This window comes from Dromiciops gliroides, chromosome 2 (assembly GCF_019393635.1).
Source record: "Dromiciops gliroides isolate mDroGli1 chromosome 2, mDroGli1.pri, whole genome shotgun sequence".
Taxonomy (NCBI): domain Eukaryota; kingdom Metazoa; phylum Chordata; class Mammalia; order Microbiotheria; family Microbiotheriidae; genus Dromiciops; species Dromiciops gliroides.
This window is the reverse complement of record NC_057862.1, coordinates 530753-546013: the sequence shown is the minus strand read 5'-3', so window position 1 is coordinate 546013 and position 15261 is coordinate 530753. Positions and strand designations below refer to the sequence as shown.

Genomic DNA, 15261 nt, shown 5'->3' with positions numbered 1-15261 from the left:
AATGAACTGGAGAAGGAAATGACAAACCACTCCATCCAGCATCTCTGCCAAGAAAACCCAAAATGAAGTCATGCAGAGTCAGACAGAATTGAAGTAACAAAACGACCACAATTCTGGACTGACCACAGGGAGAGAGTGGAGGGGACTGGACCTGCAGTCCCAGCAGGCAGGCAGGCACAAGAAGGACCTCTTCCAGGCAGGAGCAGTGGGGGTACAACTGGAACACTGTAAGTGACAGGTAGGCCAGCTGGGAAGAGTCGGTGATGAGCTCAGGGGACCTGGTGTCGGTACCATGGACAGAGACGGGCTCACCAAATCAAGCCCTTCAAGGAAATAGCAAGGTCCTGCCCTCGAGTGCCTCCCTTCTTTCTACCCAGGGACAGGGTAGTGATGCCGATCAGGAGGACATTGAGTTCAACAATTATTATGGCCTCCAGTGGGCTCTGGAAATACCAAGAAAACTGTGTGCATCACTCCTAGCCCTCGCTAGGGCTGGGAGAGAGGAGTTAGGGACCCAATGTCGAACATTGTCTCTGTTGCTTACTCATTGGTTGACCTTGGGCCTATCACTTAGCAGCCTCAGTTTTCTCATCTGTAAAAAGAGAGATATGGGCTTTCTGTAAGGAAGCATGAGCTGCCTCCAGCAGACTTGGAATGAGAGGCTGCCCCTCACTGGAAGTCCTTGTGAGAAGGCTGGGAGTGTTGTTGAGGACTTCTTGTGCCAGTCTAGAGCTGACTGGGCCCTCTGAACTCCCAGCTCCAGGACTCAGTGCTCCTGCTTCAGGGAAGTCTCTCTGGAGGAAGGGTGACAAATAGAGAGAGCAGAGAACCTATGAAAGGAGAGCCTGTCCAAGAGCAGGGCTTGTCAACTCCCTTCTCTCCTTCAGGTCTTACAGGGAGCTTTCCCTGATCCCCTCAAATGCTCAGCACCCCACAGGTTGTGGGCACCCTGCCTTTCCCATGCAACTGCAAGCTACTCACGGACAGGGTCTGTTTTTGCCTTTCTTTGTATCCCTAGTGCTTAGCACAGTGCCCAATGAATAGTAGGTGCCTAATCAATGTTTACTGACGGACTGATGGACTTTCCCCTCCTTTGCTGACAGGCTTCTGTTTACTGTGTGGCAGCCATCCTGTGGACTGCAGCCAAATTCAATCTAGCCCCTCAACAGAAGCTGGCCCTGCCTCGGAAGCTCAAGAGTCTCCTGCTGGACATGGCCCGGAGCAGTGCTGTTGAGAGGCTATCTGTGGCCCAGGCCATGAAGGTGATTGCATTGCTGGCCCATCCTCCAATCAGTCAAGTCTGGACAGGGGGTTGGGCCAAAAGTCAGTCAAGACACTGCCCTGGGCAGAAGGCAGAGATGAGCAGAGGTGGGGATCGAGGCAGTTTTGGGACAAGCCCAAGCTGGTGTCTGAGAGGGAGAAGTCAACCTGACACATAGTTTTTCTGGCTTAAGTTACACTCAAGGGCATGACCCTATTCCCCTTTCCCCCCACTGCCCAGTGCAGCTCCATGTAAGTGACAAGTGCAGGGCTGGTTGTGGGCAGGTGCCCTCTCACACTGGAAGCAGCCCCCATTAGTCCCCAGAGCAGAGCCAAGCCCCACCATCCCTTGCTTCTGTGGCTCTGGGAACACCAAGGGACTCCACAATCTCACCAGCTTCCCAAAGGAATGTTGGCTTCCTTTCAGTGAAAGGTACATCATGCGAGTCAGGCCCTGGACCAGCTGTCCTCTCCAGAGGGAGGCAGAGAGCCTTTTCTCCAGTGTGGGCCTCCTCCTCACCTCCAACCCACAGGTTCAAAACTGGGTAGTCCAGATAAGGCCCAGCCACCGGTGCCAGTGCTTCATGGATCTCCCCAGCCCTCCTGGCCTTTCAAGTGGGGTCTGGTCCTCCAACTGTGGGGAGTCTGGAGCAGGTACTGGCATCTGCACCACAATCCAGGATTGTTCACTTCTGAACATGGCCTTGACTCATCTCCCATGACTGCAGCTTTCAAATTCAGGCCCAAGCCATCTCTCTTTCTTCCTTTCCATTCTTTCCTCAGAACCCAACAGAATCATTCCTAGATCTTGTGTCTAATAATACTCATTTCCCCACCACCAAGTTACAGTTGAGTTCTGGGGAAATGCATGTGTCATCTTCCCATATGAAAATATAAACAGGTTAACCTTATTTATCTCTCACAGTCATCCACTCACACTCACCTTTCTGTGCTTCTCTTTTTTCCTGAGGCACTCAAGGTTGTGACTTGCCCAAGGTCATACAGCTAAGAAGTATCTGAGGCCAGATTTTAACTCAGGACCTCCTGGATCGAGGGCTAGTGTGCTACCAACTACAGTGCTATGCTTCTCTGAACCCATGTATTTGAATGTCATTGTTTCAGTGTGACTGGTCATTTGATCAGGAACATTTGGAATTACTCCAATTCATTAAAGGTCTATTTCTCCCTGTAGGATTGAGATCTTGGCTCATATCCTTTGGCTTCTGGAATATCATCCCAAGCTCCCTGCTCCTTGATGGTGGTGGCTGCCAAATTTGGGGTGCTCTTGACTGTGGCTCCTTGGTATTTTAATTCTTTCTGCCTGGCTGTTTGCAGTATTTCTTCCATGGCCTTGGAGAGCCTGGATTGTGGCTATCATGTTCCTAGGAGTCTTCCTTTAAGGATTTCTTTCAGGAAGTGATAACTTAATTCAGTTTCTGCTTTGATGTCCTATCCTAAAGTCTGGGCAGTTTTCTTTTTGGTCATGCTGTGCAGGTAGCCCAGTGATTCTTTTTTTTCAACAAACATTTATTTTATTTTTTCCAGTTACATGTAAGGATAGTTTTCAACATTCATTTTCATAAGATTTAGAGTTCCAAATTTTTCTCCCTCCCTTTCCTCCCCCCTCCACAAGACAGCAACCAATCTGATATATGTTATATATGTACAATCCACAAGTGCTCTTTTTATCAGTTCTTTCTATGGGAGTGGATAGTAAGCTTCATCATTAGTCCCTTGGGATTGTCTTGAATCATCGTATTGCTGAGAATAGTTAAGTCATTCACAATTGCTCATCAAACAATGCTGCTGTCACTATGGAAAATGTCCTCCCAGTTCTGCTCACTTCACTATACATCAGTTCATATGAGTCTTTCCAGGTTTTTCTGACATCATCCTATTTGTCATTTCCTATAGCACAATACTATTCCACTACAATCATATGCCACCACAGCTTCTTCAGTCATTCCTCAATTGATGGATATTCCCTTGATTCCCAATTCTTAGCCACCACAAAGAATTGCTATAAATATTTTTTTACAATTTTTCCCCTTTTCTCTTGTTCATGATTACTATCCTTAACTGTTTCGCTCCATCCCATCCCCTTTCCCATGATATTTACTCTATTATCTATCTTCTTTTGCCATATTCCTCTTCAAAAGGGATTTGCTTCTATCTGTCCCCTCCCCCAATCTGCCATCCCTTCTTTTGCTCCTCCCTCTTTATCCCCTCCACCCAATTGAGTGTGTATGTTATTCCCTCCTTGAGCCAATTCTGATGAGTGTTAGGCTCATTTACTGCCCAGATTAAATAGATTACTCCACCCAATTGGGTGTGTGTATGTTAATCCCTCCTTGAGGCAACACTGATGAGATTAAGGTCTTTGAGCCTATTCTGATGAGTATAAAGTTCATTTGCTGCCCTTCTCCTCCCCCATCTCTTCCCCCACTCTATAAGCCCTAGCCTGTTTCTTTCATGTGGGATTTCACCCCATGCTACCTCTGCCCTTCCCCCTCCCCCAATGCATTACTGTCACCCCTCAATTTTACCCTAAAGATGTCATCATGGGGCAGCTAGGTGACAAAGCATCCACCCCGGACCCAAGGGGACCCCAGCCAAAACCCAGTCTCAGACACAAGATAGTCACCCACTGCACGACCCCAGGTATGTCCCCCAAATCTAATTTTTATGGTTCTCTAGGGTCTTGTATTTGAAAGTCAAATTTTGCATTCAGTTCAGGTCTTTTCATCATGAATAGTTGAAAGTCCTCCTTTTCATTGAAGTCCCATTTTTTCCTCTGAAAGATTATAATCAGTTTTGCTGGATACGTGATTCTTAGTTGTAATCCCAATTCCTTTGCCCTCTGGAATATCATATTCCATACCCTCCGGTCCTTTAATGTAGAAGCTGCTAGATCTTGTGCTATCCTGACTGGGGCTCCACAGTACTTGAATTCTTCCTTTTGGGCAGCTTGCAATATTTTCTCCTTGACCTGAGAGCTCTAGAATTTGGCTATAATATTCCTGGGAGTTTTCGTTTCAGGCTCTCTTTCAGGAGGTGATCAGTGAATTCTTTCAATTTCTATTTTACCTTCTGCTTCTGGAATATCAGGGCAATTTTCCCTGACAATTTCTTGGAAGATGATGTCTAAGCTCTTTCCTTGATCATGGTTTTCAGGTAGACCAATAATTTTCAAATTATCTCTCCTGGACCTATTTTCCAGGTCAGTATTTTTCCAAGAAGATATTTCACATTGCCCTCTATTTTTTTATTCATTTAGATTTGCTTTATTGTGTCTTGGTTTCTCATAAAATCACTAGCTTCCATTTGTTCAATCCTAATTCTTAGGCAATTATTTTCATCAAAGAGCTTTTCCATTTGGCTTTTCAAGCTGTTGACTTTTTTCTTGTCTTTCCTGCATCACTCTCATTTCTCTTTCCATTTTTTCCTCTACCTCTCTAACTTTATCTTCAAAGTCCTTTTTGAGTGCCTCTATGGCCTGAGACCAATTCATATTTTTCTTGGAAGCTTTAGATGTATGGGTCCTGATGTTAACATCTTCCTCTGAGGGTGTCCCTCGATCTTCCTTGTCACTAAAGAAACTTTCTATGGTCCTCACTTTCTCTGTCTGATCATCTTGCCTTTCTTTTACTTGATTTTAGCTCCTTAAAGTGGGGTACTGTTTCCAGGCTGCACTATCCCAAGCTTCAGGATGTCCCAGGTGGTATGATTTAAGGAGGAGCAGGTTCTTCACTCACCTGGCCTGTTCCCTGGTCTGTAGATGACCCCAGGCCAACTTGCTAATCAACCAGTTTTGTGTGCTGTGGTTGTCAGCTCCGACAAGCCTGTGCCCCTTCCCCACATGGGCCACTGCTACTCAAGCCTACCTCCTTGTTCCCAGCAGGGGTGAAAAACCCAAATTCTGCCTCAACACCAACAGAGACACCTGTAATCTCCCCCCTGCCCAGGACTCAGCCCTCTTACCATACTGTGAGCTTAGTTCCAGATGACACTGGCACTGCAGCTGATTCAGAGGCTCTGGGGGTCTCTTTCTCTGGCAAGGCCTTCCTGGTACTGGATCTGTGTTAGGGTGACTTGGGGTTGGGCTCTACTTCTGCCTCAGCACAGCAGCAACCTCCTTCCGACCTTCCAAGATGTTCTTGGTTGGAAAATGATCTCAGCACATACTTCTGTGCCTTTTGCTGCTCCAGGAATTGTCCTATAGCATGATTTGGATGTTTTTTGGAGGGATCATGTCCTGAGTTCAAGAGCTCACTGCCTTTCTTCTGCCATCTTAGCTCTGTCCTAGAAGTCCTCCTAGCCTAATGATTCTTTTTTTTTTTTTTTAGTGAGCCAATGGGGGTTAAGTGACTTGCCCAGGGTCACACAGCTAGTAAGTGTTAAGTGTCTGAGGCCAGATTTGAACTCAGGTACTCCTGACTCCAGGGCCGGTGCTCTATCCACTCCACCATCTAGCTTCCCCTAGCCTAATGATTCTTAAATGATCTCTCTTCTATCCATTTTCCTGCTCACTTGTTTTTGCTGTGAGATAGCTAACATTTTCTTCAATTTTTCAGTCTTTTGACTTTTATCTTAATATTTTTTTGATGTCTCATGGAGTCATTGGCTTCTATTTGGCCAATTCTCATTTTCAAGGAGCTATTTTCTTGGGGAAGGTCTCATGCCTCTTGTTCAATTAATTCTCTTTTCATGTCTTTCATATCTCTCCTTCATTTCACCAGCCTTTAGCTCCTTTTAAACTCTTGCTTTAACTTTTCCAGGAATTCTTCATTCTGGCTGATCTTGTGTCCCAGTGGCACTCCCATTAGCCATGGCCTGGAGATGTTTCCAAGCCACCCTCTTTGTGTCGACTCATTCTTCCACCCTCCTCCTTGAATTTGGACTCTGTGTGCTTCCAGCAGGTGGGTCTGAGCTGACCTTTGGGCCTCCCTTTCTCTGAGCTTCCAATGTGTTCTTCCAGGCTCTCAGGGACAACTCTCAAGCCTGATCGTTGCCCCTAGGGGGAGGAGCTCTACACACTCTTGGCCTGGGTTTGGGTCTGAGAACAGGCCTGGGAGCTTGCCCAGTTTGGGGATCTGCTACCAGACCTGGCCACCATCATCCCACCTTTGGGGATGGTGGGCTGCCCTTTGATCTGGGACTCTTGCCCTGGTTACTCCTCTGCATCTTCATCCCAGGCTGGAGGCCACAACTGAGCCTCTCTCTGTTCTGCTCCTGGGGCCAGAACCACACAGTGAAGGTTCACTTCTGAATTTGACCCTTGTTCAGGGCCCAGTGAGGGCCCGGGACCTTGACCACTCTTCTCTGCCACCTCTAGCTGCCCTTCCCCTCCTCAATGTGTCTGGTTTGTCCCACTGGCACCCATGCCCACACCCCTGAACCCTCCTCCTGCCCCTGCACTCAGCTCCAGGCCTCCTTCAAGCCCTGAATGCTGGGCTATATGCACTGCTGGCCAGACCCTATGCCCAGTGACCACAGACCTCTTCATATCTCTCTACACTGACCCAAGCTGGGACGGTGATTCCTTGTGATTTTCTATCTTGGATTCCCCATCAGGATTCATTTTTAATCTTTGTGGAGCAGATGCCTCTGGAGAGCCGGGCTGTACTACCAACCGCTCTACCATCTTGCCGACTCCTTGGATGAAAGCATCAGCATCTTTGTCTGGGTTTGGGATGTGAGAGGGCAGTGTTGGCTCTACGTTAGGGTGGGGGGCAGCGGAAGCCCAAGGCCCCTCCCTGGAGAAAGGTCTTTCCTTCGACTACAAGCTCAAATAGCAGCTCTTTCATTTTCAAACAATGCTCCCCTTCTAGGGTTGGGATACTTGTTGAGACACAAAGTGAGAAGTGCTGGGAGCTTCAGGGGAACACTTTGGTGGCCAGTGCTATGTCATAATGGCCTCTGGGGGGCCTCTGTCTGCTTTACCTTGTCCCCTGCTTCCAGGTGTGTAGCAGCTACCTGCACCAGCGAGGCATGGACAGCAAGAAGATCCTCGCGCACCTGAGCACTTCTCCACTGCAGGTACAAAGCCTCAGTTTGCTGCCCTAGAGCCCACTCCCATTTCACTCAGACCTTTCTGGGGGTTTTCATCGAGGCAGTGACCACCCAGGGCAGCAGGATCAGCAGGGTGACCCCTCATGGGGTGAAGATGACCTGGCCATCTGGACTTGGTGAGAGCTATGGCATCAGCTCTCTGTCTCTAAAGATTAGGAATGCGTGAAGCCCTGCCTCAGTCCCTCCTTTGAGATTAGGACCAAAGCTCACTTAGAATGATCCCCAGAATGCACAAAACATGGCATGTTACAATGCACCACAAGGGTGTCTGGGGTTACCCCAAGCATCATGGAGCGGTTTGCTCAAGGTTAGGTCTTTAGGGGTCTGGGTTTGTACCAGGTGCCAGACCCCTGTCTCTAAGAACTTGCTCTTGAGCATACCTTCTCCTACTTCCCTAGAAAGCCCTCCTTCTCGGCAGAGACCTCGGACCTTGGTAAGCAAAGGGTTCAGTTATGGAGCACCTTGCATGGTGCTGCTCATTCTCTGTAAGTCATGAGTGAGTTCCAGGACCAGTGGGCCCCTGAAGAGGGGAGGGAATCGTCAGCCATCCTAAGAAGCCCGTGTGGATGTGGGAAGTCGTTGGAGGGATGCCTCCATCCCATCCATTAGAGCTCAGGCACTTCTAGTCGGGGTCTGTGGAGGAGGCTGCAGCCCCACCTGGGGCCTGGGTGAGCTGCCAGAAACACAAAAAGATGTTTGCAAGACTTCTAATGCCTTTGTGTACTAAGCATCCTTGCTGCCTGATACAGTGTGTGTGTGTGTGTGTGTGCGCGCACACGCGCGCGCGCGTGTGCTACAGGGAGAGAGCCTTGTACTTGGAGTCAGGAGGACCCCATCATAAGAGTCCTTGGGGACAGAGCCTCAGCTCCCTCATCTGAACAATGGGGGCAATGATTGATGCCTGTAGTGCTTCTGTTGTGAGAACCAACTGGCACTGCAGCTGAGAAATAGCTTTAAACCTTCCATCTCCCCAGGAAGATTTACTCTTCCTCTTCTTTGTGATATGGTAGGAAGCCTCAGTCAATGCCTCTCATTTTGCCTTCCATTCTCAGGTCTACCAAGAAGAAGAAACCATTGGCCTGCAGAACACCCTGAGTAGAGTGGCCATTGGAGCTAAAAGCGGCAGAGAGGACGCTGAAGAGGATGGTCCAGGTGGACATCCCCCCTCCTCGGATGGTGATGTTCCAGGTGGGCACCCCCTTTCCTCAGCCAAGGTTGATCCAGGTGGGCATCCCCCCTCCTTGGATGGTGATGTTCCAGGTGGGCACCCCCTCTCCTCAGCCAAGGTTGATCCAGGTGGGCATCCCCCCTCCTCGGATGGTGATGGTCCAGGTGGGCACCCCTTCTCCTCAGCCAAGGTTGATCCAGGTGGGCATCCCCCCTCCTCAGATGGTGACGGTCCAGGTGGGCACCCCCTCTCCTCAGCCAAGGCTGATCCAGGTGGGCATCCCCCCTCCTCAGATGGTGACGGTCCAGGTGGGCACCCCCTTTCCTCAGCCAAGGTTGATCCTGGTGGGCATCCACCCTGCTCAGATGGTGACGGTCCAGGTGGGCACCCCCTTTCCTCAGCCAAGGTTGATCCAGGTGGGCACCCCCTCTCCTCAGCCAAGGTTGATCCAGGTGGGCATCCCCCCTCCTTGGATGGTGATGGTCCAGGTGGGCACCCCCTTTCCTCAGCCAAGGTTGATCCAGGTGGGCATCCCCCCTCCTCACATGGTGCTGCTCAGGCATGCTCAACCACCTCTTTCACAGGCACTGTGAGTGTTTTGCTGATGTTGGGTCTTCTCATTTTATCATAGGGTTTGTTCCCCTTACTCGGGATAGCAAGCTGGTAGTTGTGAAGGGCCCAGTGCCTTGCCCACTGTCTACATGCAGAGAGAGCCCGGTGGTGCCAGCTGCATTCACCTCCTTGGCCACTCGCTTTAGGCCAATCGTGCTGGCACAAGAGGCAGCCGTGACTGAGTGAGTACTGGAGAGGAGGCCAGCAGTGGAACAGAGGTGCCAGGCAGGCTTTACAAAATGTGTTTTTCTCCTCTGTCTCAGGGAAAGCTGCACGTTCCCCTCTGACCAGGGCGATCAGCTCAAGGGTCCATGCCCTGCTCTCAGCACTGCAGATGGCACAGAGAGCCAAGTGGCTGAGGAGCAGATGGCCCCTGTGAGCCCCAAAACTCCAGAAACACCCATGCTACCTGGGGATGCCCAGGGTTCCCCCGAAGCACTGCCCTGGGGCAGCTCAGCCCAGGTCCAGCCTCTAGCCAGACCCACCTCACCAGGGGGCCAACCTGAGAGAGATCCATCCACTTCTGGGGGCTCTTCAGAGGCCTCTGGTCCACCTGCTGCTCTCCTGAAGAATGGCCTCCTCCTGACAAAGGCTCCAGAGGCAGCAGCAGGGTTGCAGGAGGCACCTGGAGGCTCTGACCTCCCCTGTGGCAGAGGCCACAGGGACCGTGCTACCTATGACCCTCCTCGCAGCAGCAGTGACCCTGTGGTCAGGGCATCCAGTAGCCCTGGGACTCCAGGCCTGGAGGCCAAGGAACTCGGCAGCCACAGGGATGCTGCCTCTGCCTCTGGGCCTCCAAGTCAGCCCCTGCAGAAAGGTCTCCTCAGGAGCCAAGGAGGAGGCAAAGAAGCCAGGAGTAATGGGCCTCCTGCAGACTCGGCAAAGCTGGCAGATCGAAGGCCGCCTTCTTCTTACTCAGAAACCTCCTCTGGGCAGAAAAAGACAATTGGCCCTTCGTTACAGAGAGTGATGCGCCTCATCCAAGAAGAGTTTGCCTTTGATGGCTATCTGGAGAATGGGCTGGAAGCCTTGATCATGGGTACAGGAATGGAGCTGGGTGTGAGCCAAGGGGTGGGGATGGCCCAGCAAGGAGCCATGTTGGGGAGGGGCATTGGCCAGTGTGAGCCCCTTGCTCACTGGGCTGGGAGGGCACTCAGGGGCCTAAGAGGGGCTGTGCAGGCAAGAAGGTGCTGGCCCGCCTGGGGACCACTTTGGCCTCTGAATCACAAGCAGTTCATTTCCTCCCAAGTTGTAAGTGAAGCCCCGAGCCCACAGTAACCTTTGGGTCTTTGGCACCATTTTCTCAGGCAGCTAGGAAACCACCCACGCCCCAAACCTCTGGCTTCCCCACTCCAGGCAGACGTGGGGGCAGGGGTCCACCAGGAGATCCTGGTCCCCTGAGGGCATCATTTGCCCAGAAACAAGTTCAGAGGCTGGTGAAAATTATCATCATACTTTGATCCTCCCTAAGGAGAATACATCTACGCCTTGAAAGATCTCACCTATGCAACTTTCTGTGGGGCTATATCAGAGAAGTTTTGTGACCTCTACTGGGATGAGAAGCTGCTGCAGAATCTCTTCAAGGTCGTGAATGGGCAGGTGTCCCCACCTGGCAGGTGAGTGGAGCCCCCAGCTTCCATGTGACCCTGGTGCCCCACCCTGCATAGAAGCCCTCCCCTCTTCTTCCTCCTCTTTCATGCAGGACTGCAGATCTCACCGCTGGGCTTGACCACAGCTGTGACTGACTGGGAGGCAAGAAACCCCCTAGAGCCCAGGGAGGCCCTCTTCAGTGGGCCTTTGTAAACCAAGTTCTTGTTTTTAAAACCCCAAAATCCTGTTCTCTGTGGTATTCTTTTATTTGTGAGAAAGCAAGAGCCAGGGTCCACAGAGCACTGAGTACCACTGACCGACAGGGAGGGATGATTGGCCCTTGTCCCAGCCCTACTTCCCACCATTTCCCCTTTTCTTTTCTCTTCGCAGTTCACCCTCCACCTTTTCCCCTTCCTCCTTCCCTCCCTTGCCTAGTTGTATTCTTTCTCCTCCATTACAGCTTCTCCCTAACATGGTTAGGCTTGGGTGTGAACCTGAGTTTAGGTGGCCATTGGCATGGGTACACAGCTGTGCAGATGCACTTGGATGTGGTGGTGTCCCGGCTGTTTTTTTCCTCCCTTGTATCTGTTATTCTTTTTTACAAGGGATGGCTGTCTGGGGAGGGGTGATGGCGATGGCACTATAAAGAAAATGCAAGGAAACCCTTTTCAAGAGGTAGGTCCCAGAACATGAGAGTTAGCAGGGACCTCAGTGGCCTTTTTGTCCAGCCCGTGTGAGGCAGGCATTTCTGCTAGGACCTCCAGGCCTCTCCCCAAGTTAGCCCACTTGTGGTTGGACTTTGAGCCATAGGTCCTTGCTGCTCTTCTCAGGGCAGATAGGATTGCAGAGCTAGGGGCGCCAGCAGCCGCAAGGCCAGAGCCCTACCACTTATCTCTTCATTTTGATTTGGCCACAGCAGGAGCAGGTGTATGTAAGGGGGCTTGCCGTGCTGGACAATTCTAATTTTCCTCATTGTTTTTCCACTGGGCGTACAGTGATGCGTCCCATATTAACCATCAGTTCTAGCCTTTTGGAATATCTGGCACCAATGCCAGTAGCGAGGCCCAATCTACCCCAAGCAGAGGGAGCCCACCCTCATTCCAAACCCGCTCCATTTGGGGACAGTTGTCGTCATCATAAGGAAGTCTTTCCCAGTCTCAAGCCTCTGCCACTGTCCTCACCCCACCACCATCTTCCCATTGCTCCTGGCTCTTCCTTCTAGGACCAAAGAGAACAAATGTAGTCCTTCACCTCAACAGCTAGATGACACAGTGGACAGAGCACTGGGCCTGAATTCAGCAAGACCTGAGTTCAAATCTGACCTTTAGTCTTAGCAGTTTTATTTAGCCCCTGCTCTGTTCACAACTCTGTCCTAGGCCTTGGCGACCCATGGTCCCAACCTCTTCCAGGCCATTTGTGCAGTGGGATCGCCCTGGCCTGGAGCATTTTCAGGTGGTCTGATCGAGGGGTCTTTCTCCACTGCAGGCCTGGACAGACAAGAGGAGCTCCCTGGGCTTTGGCCTGGAGCCCTTTGAAGTATTAGAATCTCTTTGGAATGTTAAAATGTTCTGCTTTTCAGAATCATGGAAATGGATGGCTCTGAATGGGAGAGTCAAGGCAGTGGTGGACAGAAGATAGTCAGTGGGCTGGCAGGCGGGAGACGGACAAAAGATGAAGCAGGTAAGACATGGGCAGGGGGGCTTCCCCCGGGTGGGGGCTTTTCTTGGCTCCATTGAGGTCCCCACCCTTCTCACTCAAAGAACAAGGAGAATATCAACTAGCCAAGTATCACCTGACTCTTTCTTAAGCCAATCAATAATCAGTCAAGAAACAAATTATTTTGGTTCCATGAAGAGTCTTATGTCAGGAGGGGCAGTTATGCAGTAGGGGAAAGCTAGACCCAAAGCCAGGAAGCCAAAGAGTGAATCATGCCTCCCATGGGTTTTGTGTGACCTTGAGCAGTCTTTTACCTTCATCTCTAAACTGGAGTCATTGGAGCATAAAGGTCACCAGCAAAGCAATAGATTAAAGAGTAGTCGATGGATGGATGAATGGATGAATAGAACAGTAGATAGATGGATGATAGATGATAGATAGATGGATAGATGGATAGATAGGTGGATGGGTGGGTGGGTGGATGGGTGGGTGGGTGGATGGATAAGTAGATTAGTAGACAGGTAAGTAAGTAGGTAAGTGGATAGATAGGTGATGGATAGATGTATAAATAGATCCATAGATAGATAAATTGATAGATAAGGAGGTAGCTAAGTGGATAGATAGATGATAGGTAGATGGATGGATGGATGGATGGATGGATGGATGGATGGATGGATGGATGGATGGATGGATGGATAGATGGATGGATAGATAGATGGATCTGTGATTCAAAAAGTTCAAGAGAATGATTCTGGGTAATTATTTTATTAATCATGTTATCAATAATTAACAAAGGGGTCAGGGGCACTCCCAAATGCCAAAGTCCCCTTATGAACCCACTCAACATGTATATGCCTTTTGGAAGAGTGAGTATTCTTAAGGGTACCAGTCAACTCAGATTGATTAACCAGTAATGAGAGAATGAATATTTTAGTGAGAGGTAGGTTTATTTTGATGAGAGCCCGGAGGACATGACTCTGATCACTCAATCTTGGTCAAAGAAACTTCTCTGTACCCAAATCACCCCACCTAGGGTAATCTCCACAAAATGGAGAATCCATTTTTCCCAGGCCCAATGGGCCAGAATCCATCACTTCACCTGAACTCAAGTTTCTTTACCTTTTGAATAGATCTAAGTTTTCCCTGTCATTGTCAGCCCCGCTCTTCAAAGGCTGCCTGGGTAACCTACAGGGGCTGACTTGTGGGTGAGGAAGTAGAAAAGGGGGAAAACTTTGTTCCTGATTCAATAATTGGTTATCAATGTTAAGAGCGAAATAATCATTTCTCACAGACAGATAAATGCACAGAAACATAGATGACAGATAGATAGATAATGTATAAACGTGAGTTCTTGCAGCCTCCCTTCCCCTTCCAGTCAATCCCAACTCCAGACTGGGACTCCCCATCCCCAGAAGAGAAATATTCTTGGAGATGCTGGAGAAATAATCCCCTTCCCTTTGGACTTGCCCCGTTCCAGTAACTCACGGTATGGGCAAAAGGCAGTGTTCCGTTTGAATGCTTCCGGCTAATAAACGTTATGCCTCAGTGCCTTGCTACCCCTCCCCCAGATCTAGGACTATACTCCAGCTGCTGCTTGCTGAGAGGCTGGTCATTTCCAGGTATTGCCCCAAATTTTCGGGAACTCAAAATTGTTCAGGAACTGTTCCCTCCTAAAACAAGAACATGGCTCTTAGGACCCTGCCATCTCCTGGGCACATGCAGTAATGCCTGTGGTGTGATTATGCCACGCCTCACCAAGGCCACCATTAGACTTTTCCCTACAAGGCCCCAGGGATTCTCTTACCTCTGCTGCCATTTTCTCTCTCCAGTTGTGATGCCTTCCTCCTTGTGTGGACCTGGCCCCAAGGCAATGGTTCCTATCCACCATAGCTTGGGCTTAAGAATGAGTCTCCGAGGACTCATGTCCAGGAGACGTTCTCAGTCCTCCCAACAGAATGTTCATGGGCACATCTCCATGCTCCAGAGGGGGATGCAGGAAAGTTCCCAGACAACGGTCCCAGCTATATCCAGGCAATGTGATTCATGGGAAAGTTTGACCAGGCTCTCCTAACCAACCCTTTGCATACTTCTTCAGAGTGAAATGTCTGCTCTCCCTGTACATTGCACCTGAGTGTTTCTGGATACATTGGCCTGCTTCCCCAATTCTGAATATTTTATGGTGGCTTAGAGGAAGCTTAGTGGGCCCACTGCATAGATTCATTCCCAACACACCTAGGCCTCTGCCCGCCTTGGTGTTTACAAAGTTCTAGCCCAAATCCAAAATATCAAGATAAATAAATAAATAAAAATAAAATAGCAAAGAACAGCAAGGGAAGGAGGGGGAGAGAAGAAAATATCCCCCTCCACCAAAGTAGACAATCCTTGTGACTGTTACAGACCTACCCTCCCTCTCTACCTATCTCCATTTCTCACCCTGATGAGAGAACCTAGAGTGGGAAGGCTGCCCTAAACCACATGGCTCATTCTGCCCCAAGCCAGAGTTGTCCCTAGAAAGCTCTGAGTCTGTCTCATGCCTGGATCTCCATTAATGCAGGCTGAAGGCTCCCCAGGCCCCAATCAGGCACTGAAGGGAATTCCGGACAACTTTTATTTCACACCCTAGGAGATGTGTAACAGCTCAAAAGTCTCAGAGTAACCCATAACAGCTAATCTCCTTTCTGGTGGCTCCATCTTCACATGAGAGGCCTGTATTGGCCTCCAAAAGCATCTCAGAAACCCAAGAGCTTGGCCTCCCCTTGAAAAAGCTACTCCCTTGAGATTCCTAGGGAGTCATGCCCTCCCCAGTGAGGGATGAACATGTTCCCAAGATGCAGGAGCCATCCTCAATCTTATTGTTGAGGCACAAAACCACAGCTTCCAGAGGGGACCCAACTAAGACTGGA

The 15261-nt window shown here is 49.8% G+C and overlaps 1 protein-coding gene across 1 annotated transcript in view; it reads left to right on the top strand.

Annotated features, from left to right (window-relative positions):
• Window positions 1–15261, top strand: part of KNDC1 (kinase non-catalytic C-lobe domain containing 1) — an 89408-nt gene that overhangs the window by 41280 nt on the left and 32867 nt on the right. Inside the window, 8 exon segments of the mRNA XM_043983330.1 lie at window positions 1104–1262; window positions 7222–7299; window positions 8385–8520; window positions 8722–8772; window positions 9132–9294; window positions 9376–10151; window positions 10584–10728; window positions 12282–12382. Coding sequence (XP_043839265.1) covers window positions 1104–1262; window positions 7222–7299; window positions 8385–8520; window positions 8722–8772; window positions 9132–9294; window positions 9376–10151; window positions 10584–10728; window positions 12282–12382 — 1609 coding nt within the window.